Source organism: Salvia splendens, chromosome 4 (genome assembly GCF_004379255.2).
Source record: "Salvia splendens isolate huo1 chromosome 4, SspV2, whole genome shotgun sequence".
Taxonomy (NCBI): Eukaryota; Viridiplantae; Streptophyta; class Magnoliopsida; order Lamiales; family Lamiaceae; genus Salvia; species Salvia splendens.
The window spans coordinates 11,371,670-11,379,152 of NC_056035.1; the positions used below are offsets into that span (position 1 = coordinate 11,371,670).

A 7,483-nucleotide genomic window follows, 5' to 3' on the forward strand; every position below is an offset into this window, starting at 1 on the left:
GGAAAAAATAAAAAATAAATAAAAAGGTGTAAAAAACGGTAATAAATGGATATATTTTTTTTGGGAAGTGATTTTTTTTTATCGGTTTTTTAATTAAAAATTGATTTTAAATAAAAAACATTTAAAGGCAACGGCTATGTCGTTGCCCAATCGCCCAACGCCACATGTCCTGCTCGCTGGCGCGGCGCGAGCGCAGCGGCGGCGAGACACCACCGTGCCAGCGGCGCGGACGGACGCCGGCTCTTCCGCCACCATTGTGGATGCTCTTAGGGTATCCGCAACGCGTCTCATTGCGGTCCCTATCTCGTCTCGGAGAGACGAGACGGCAGCGAGACAGCGTTGCGGGCTCCGTCTCTTCCCCAGCTCGTCCCCATCCCGTCCTGTAACTCATCAGGAAAGACACTTGGCGAGCTGTCTCGCCACGCACATTGGCGACGTGGCGAGCTGCGGTTCGTCCGTGACGCCCACTCGCCCGCCCGCGAGTGGGCCTCGTTTATTTCCGTTGAAAATCTATTTTTTATTGTTTTTTTTAAATTCAGAAAAAAATCAAAAAATAAAAAATCCCAAAATTATACTAGTCGTTTATACAAATTTTTTATTTTTTTAATTTTTTTAAGCCCTCAATCACTTCTATAAATATCAAATCATTCTCACAAATTAATCCACCAAAAAAAAACTCTCTATTCGCACTCAAACACTCTCAAACACTCTACATTCTTCATCTCAAAACATTATTCTTCTCCCAAATTTAATCCATTCATGGATCCATTTGAGCAAATACGTCGAATAATGGAAGAATCGCTAGCAAAAGATCGACGTCGGGAGGAGAAGGAAGCCGCGGCGCCTCAAAGGCGATCCCGGACTTACATCCATCGTAATCGGGAGGAAGCCGCCGCAAGGTTAGTACGCGACTACTTTTGTGACAACCTGGTATGGGGAGAGACCTACTTCCGTCGCCGTTTCCGCATGCGGAAACGACTATTTATGCACATCGCAAATACATTGGCAGCCCGGGAAGAGTTCTTCCAAGAAGGGTTCAACGCCGTTGGCCGTCCATGTCACACGACGCGGCAGAAATGTACTGCAGCAACTCCAGGAGGTTCTAATGGAGCACACTTGGGCTAAATTTGGCTATCAGTAGACGCACATGATCGCCATTAGAAAACTCTTTCTTCTGCTTCTTTGAGATTTGAGATTTTGAATTTAGAGAGAGTGAGTGGAAGATTTTTAAATGATTTATTTTTAATTTTTTTTAGGATTTTATTAATGTGGTTTTTTATTTTTTTAGAATTTTAAGTTGTAATTTTATTTTATTTAATGAAGTGTGTTTTTATTAATTGAATATGTTGGAAATAAAAATAAAAAATGAAATTGAATGAACAGTTAAGGAATGAGATGGTTAAGAGATGAATGGTTGCAGCTGTTATTTCTTAGTTAAGAGATGAGATGAAAAGTACAGTGGGGCCCATGAATAGTGAAGAGATGAGACGGTTAAGAGACAGCGTTGCGGATGACCTTATGAGTTGTCTTATTTAAGTGTTTGGTACAACAAGTTACAAATAGGGATAAAATTATAATTGTCAAAATTATCCTCATTAATTTAAGTTAATGACTAAACTATCCTTGAAGAATAATTGCTCTCTTCTATGGTACATTCTCTCCAATGACAAATCCAAAAAGCTGAACTCGTGGGGTCGAAAATATAATTAAAAATATTATAGTATTCCCTCCGTTTTTTTAAAATAGCAACTATTTCCATTTTAGTCTGTTCTTTAAAAATAACAACTTTCAAACTTTCTATTTTAGGAAATCTTTACACCCTTATACATCAATTTATTTACCACTTATACCACTACAACTAACATCTTAAAGTGGACCCCATGATCCACTAACATTAATTCCATTACTTTTTTCTCTTCATCTCTCTTACTTTACCAATTTTTTTTTCTCTTTCTCTCTTACTTTACCAAATTGGGCATTAAAATCCGTGCAGTTTCAAACCTCACTATTTTTTAAAAATGGAGGTAGTATAATATAAATAATTTTTATATATATTACAATTTAATATTATATTATCTTTTTTAAGGCATGGTAAAAAACACGTCACACAACTTTATATAATATTTTAAAATATTTTATTTTAAAATTTGTGATATGTTATGTAAATTGTTTTAACTAAAAATGGACGGGTAAAAATGTGTTTTACTAAAGTTTACTAGGTCTATTAGATATGTAACATAGGTAAATGGGTAGTTACAAATGTGATTGAAACATAAGCTTTTCAGTGGACTTTGTGTGGGCCGGATACCGAACACGGGCTACATAGATGGTTAGCATAGCTACCAAATGCACAAATAAAGCCAGATTACTCCTCTTATCTAGACGTAACATAGCTACCAAACGGCATCTTAGTGATAAAATGCAAACTATATATTGTACAAACTTCAAACTCCTCAATACAGTATCAACACAATTTCAACACAATGTCAATACAGTGTAAAATTTCAAGATTTTGATGTCAACACAGTGACACAATGTCAATACAGTGTCAACACAACATTAACTGTTGACAATATGTTAACATTTTTTGTTGCTATTATTTTGTTATCTGTTGACATTTTTCAACTGTCCAGATCATAGTTTAGATTTTGCATTTGATTACTATTACATGAATTTTAATTTATTTTTAAGAGTATTTTCCAGGTTTATTGTTTATCATTTCATTTATTGCTACTTCTTATTTCTTCACAATTGCTATACTCCGTTCAAAAATTATGCTTTTTTTCTCTACTTTGTTAAAAGATTTTCAACCATACTGTTCTTAGAGTGTCCACAATAGAGTGATACAGCCACAATTCTGCCCAAGGCACCACCACAAAAACTTGTCAAGCTCAATAGTGGTCACGCCACTGCCACAAATCACATTATTTTATCAATTGTTGGTATATTTTAATTGGACTGGAACAAAATTAATTGGACAAAAAGAAATAGAATGGAATGGAATGAAAAAAAATGATTTGAGAAAATATATTTTATAGATAACGATTTAAAAAAAATAAAAAATAAGAAATCAGGAACCACGGCCGCGGCTCTCAAAGCCGTGCAATAGACCGCCACGGTCAGTGCCGCGACCCATACCCCACCACCCCTTCCTTGCCGCAAACATGGCTCACGCCTTTCCTCGCCATCCTGCCGCGCCGCCCTTGTCTACAGCAAAAGGTTGTAAGATGCGGATATACGTCCTAAATTTGTTGTGTTTTGAAAGACGCGGATATATGACCTAAATTTGTAGTTGTAATTATTTTCAATAAAATAGGCTGATACAAGTTTCACTTGTTTTTATCATAGGGCAGACAAATTCATGCTACTTGTTTGGCATCCTCCTGCTTTGGGCAGGGTAAGTTTTGAGGCAGAGTTTCTTGCTCTAATTTAAGGTAATAAATTTAGATGTTCCGAGAAAATAGAGTAAAATCGATGATAATTGAATCCACAATACATTGAAACAAAAAAACAGAACTCAAGAGAGAAGGCCAAAATCCCGTTTTTGGTTTTGCCAACATGAATAATTATCTCAAACTCTGAAACCCCTGCTGTTTCTTTTTCCTCTTGCCCTTTCAAACTTTCTTCCCTTAGCTCGCACATAAGGCTTAGTGTGGCTGTGGGGAACACCAGGAGCGGGACCAAAGTGCTTCACAGCTTCACGTGCTTTAGGAGAACCTCTCAGGAGTACCTGTAAGTCAGCAGCATACTTTAGCTGATATTACAGAGTTGATATGAAGATCATGAATATCAAAGTTATAGATAGGGATGAATATACAAAGAACACAAAAACTGGTTTTTACTGCTAAAAGAAACTCTAGATATCTATGGTACAACATAGGATTCTGTTCCATCATTGGAGTATCTTTTCCTAGTTGGTGTTCATCTCAAAAATCTTGTTGCTCTCCCATAACAGAGATTCTTTTAATCTGAGTGTTAAAGATACAGTGGAACAAGATTTCTAGAAAGTAGTTTGTCTAGAAACTGAGAAGCGAGAAGTTAATGCGATGTTAATAGCAGTACATTGTTTAACATTTCAGAGACAAGGTATGCAATGTCAAAAACATTAATCCAAAATGCATGCAGAACTCATTATAGCTTTCAAACAATTATAAGTTGTTAATTCAATTATGCATACAAAACTAGATTAAAAAGAAGACAACAAGATAGCAACATTAAAGTTTTGATTCATCAGTTTCTCAACTTAATGAAAAACAGTACATGAGTTAACTTGCTACACTGTTTTCAACATGTAACATTGGTATGCCATCAATTCATAAGAGTCAAAAGAGAAGAATAAATTACCGTATTTTGCCCAAGAGGAGCCCTAAGAGCGAGCTGGTCAAAGGTCAAGCATTCTCCTCCAGCCTTCTCAATCCTAGCCCTGGCTCTTTCGGTAAACCTCAGTGCGGTAACCTTGATGGCAGGAATGTCATGCACCCGAATATCATCGGTCACAGGCCCTACAACAACAGCAATCTTCCCTTCCTACCGAAGTCAAAAATATAAAAATCAATCACCATTTGTTATTTGTTAAATAAATAAAGGAATAAAAGTGTGAATAATCAATAAAATAAACACTTGAAATCTTTAATATGATCACACTACAAAAACCAAATATAAATAACGAATAGCACTAATACATAATGCCACACCCCATATACATATCGAATAATGAAACCTAGTGCCGATAGATAAATAAATTGACTTCCAAATACCACTACTTGGTAATGTCACCATTACACTGTTTCCCACTATTGGGCAGCGAATCATTTTCAGCTTATAATTTGGAGTAATATTTTACAGAGCTACTTCCTTTGCAGTATTACATATCCCTTCCATTTTTCCCACTGATTCTCAAAGATTTATTTTTTCCTAATTGTAGTAAATATTAAACCAAATTAAAAAACACCAACACAAGTAATAAAATAGCAAAACTTAAAAGGCTAGTCCGTGACATAAACATAATAAAAAGGCGATTACCTTGGTCTTCATGTGCTGTGCGAGCCGAGAGAGTGAAAGCGGGGCTTTGTTGACCCTGCTCATGATCAAACGCTTCAAAATCACCGCATTGAAACGGCTGGCGGTCCTCCTCACAAGAAACCGGTACAACTATCACATCCCAAATTTACCAATCAGATCGATCTTAAAATAAAATCTCTGGTGAGAAGGAGAGGGAGAAACCTTGACGAGAAGTTTGAGGTAAATGTCATTGGATTTAGGCGCGGTGCGCTTGGTCTTCTTGTTCTTGCCTCCGGCTTCCAAATCAATACCCTAGACATAACATAATCGAACAGTTAGAGAAAAATGGCAAGGCGTAATCACGTAAATGAAATTGAAACGGAGATCGACGTCACACCATGGCTGGAGCTAGTTCCGCAACACCGGTTGGAAATGGGGATAAATTGTGGAGGAGGCAAAAAAACTAGGGTTTATAGAAGCATTTATTCAGGATTTAATCGAACCACAATTTAAAATTTCATAGGCCCATTTTTGATAGATTTGTTAGACGGCCCAAACCTTTTGATGTGAAAATTTAAAAGAGTAGTTTGATTTTGATGGGGTGGTACTTGTTTGTGGGTCCAAGTGTAAGCCGATCTGTGATTCGATTATTGCTATTCGTTAATTGTAGTACTATTAAATTTTAATTTGTTTTAAAATAAGTATTAAACTCTAAAAATTTTATTATTTGAGATGTAATTTATAATTTTAAGCATTTTATTCTAAATAATAATTCAAATGTTTCCCTATCTTTTATACTCTAAATTAAGAAATTATGGATCCATTAACAATTTATTGAAGGACAGAAATCTGAACAGTGCCTTAGCAATTCTAACATCATCATCACAAATTTGTGAAAATAGTCCATCATTGTGACTTGGTATACCTCATTTTCTGAATTTATTGATGGACTTTATCCGAGACGAGATGGCGGCGAGACGTGTTGCAGCGCCCCGTCTCATCCCGGTCTCGCCGAGACGCCCGTCCCACCGAGACGTCTCGCGGGCTGTCTCGCCACGTGGCGCGAGCTGGTGCCACGCTTGACGCCCACTCGCCGGCCCGCGAGTGGGCTTCGTCACGCTGACGCAATAAATCATTTTTTTAAAAAAATTTGAATTTAATAAAAAATTAAAAAAACGAAAACGGTAATATTATCTTTTTTCGACCGTTTTTTATTTTTTATTTTTATTTTATTTTTTATTTTTTATTTTTTTACTCTATAAATACTCCTATTTCAACCTCATTACACACACAAACACACATCTATTCTTCCCAAATCATCTCTATTTCATCTCCAATTTTCATCTAACCTCTCCACTTTTCATCACAAAATGTTCGGCTACGGAAACGAGGGCTGCTCCGGCGGGTTTGACATCAACGCGTTTGACGACTGGGGGGCATGTACAATGTCCTGGGTGGTTCCAGTTCCGGTTCGTCGACGCCGGGCACCCAGGGCTCGTCGACGCCGGCAGGGTACCAACCACCCCATTTTGATGTTGATGCATACGCTCGTCCCTCTGCCCCGAGGTATTCGCAGGGATTATCCCAAATTCGGGAGGATTATCCGGATGAACCCACTCTGGAAGGAGGACGAGGCGGTGGAAGCTCCAGGGCATTCGACGCCGAGGAGGAGGAGGATGATGTAGGCCGGCATCCGTACACCCGCAATGACACGATGACTATGTACCACCCCTGGACCAGCGTCTCGTACGATCTCATCGTTGGGAATCAACAAACCCGGAAGTGCTTCTGGGAAAAGGTCACCGAGGCCTACAACGAGATTAAGCCGAAGGGGTCCCGCGCGCCGCACATTGAAGATGCTCCCCGCTCACTTTGACAGAGTCGACAAAGAGGTCAAAAAATTCTGAGGCATCTACAAGAACGAAGCGGCTCATTACCAAAGCGGAGCCACGGGAGCCGACATTCTTAGATCGGCTTTGCGAGTCTATTTCGACGACACCGGCAAAGAATTCAGACATGGCGATGTTTGGGAGGCCGTCAAAGACGAGGAAAGGTGGGCCGGCGGTGTCCGGTCCAGCTCGAGCTCGACCTCGAAGCGCACGAAGCACACGGCGGGCGGCCAATACTCGTCTAGTGGGGGCGGTTCAGGCAGCGCCGCACAAGAGGTTGCCTTGCAGGAGGTTGAGGGCACGGCGGACGATGCAGGGGGGTCCTCTCGTGGGAGCCGTCGGCCGCAAGGGACCAAGACGGCGAAGGCGGCTAGAGGGAGGAGGGGCTGAGGCGAATTAAGCCAGGCGAACTCCCAAGGGCCGCCCTCCTCCTTAATGTCCATGTACTTCACCGCCACGATGGCGGACACTTCCCGCATGACGTCTGCCCAATTTCAAGCCCATCATGCCGGCATTGTGTATCTGGCGGGACAACTTGGTATTCCGCCTCCACCACCTCCCTCGGGAAATGATTCGCCGGCGGAGTAGTTTTT

The 7,483-nt window shown here is 39.8% G+C and overlaps 1 protein-coding gene across 1 annotated transcript; it reads right to left on the reverse strand.

The window, feature by feature from the left end:
- Positions 1 to 3,442: 3,442 nt before the first annotated feature.
- LOC121801582 (60S ribosomal protein L18-2-like) lies at positions 3,443 to 5,535 on the reverse strand. The gene is made up of 5 exons (XM_042201102.1): positions 5,399 to 5,535; positions 5,224 to 5,313; positions 5,023 to 5,151; positions 4,345 to 4,527; positions 3,443 to 3,730 (listed from the first exon to the last, which is right to left on the reverse strand). Exons 1-5 carry the CDS (start codon positions 5,399 to 5,401, stop codon positions 3,572 to 3,574), a joined length of 564 nt encoding a protein of 187 aa, XP_042057036.1. The 5' UTR covers positions 5,402 to 5,535; the 3' UTR covers positions 3,443 to 3,571.
- Positions 5,536 to 7,483: the final 1,948 nt, after the last annotated feature.

Excerpts from the sequence above, each read along its gene's own strand:
- LOC121801582 (XM_042201102.1), bottom strand. Across the intron at positions 5,152-5,223 it reads ACCTCAAACTTCTCGTCAAG|TTGTACCGGTTTCTTGTGAG; the intron begins GTTTCTCCCTCT and ends GGGATGTGATAG. Across the intron at positions 4,528-5,022 it reads CACAGCACATGAAGACCAAG|GAAGGGAAGATTGCTGTTGT; the intron begins GTAATCGCCTTT and ends TGACTTCGGTAG.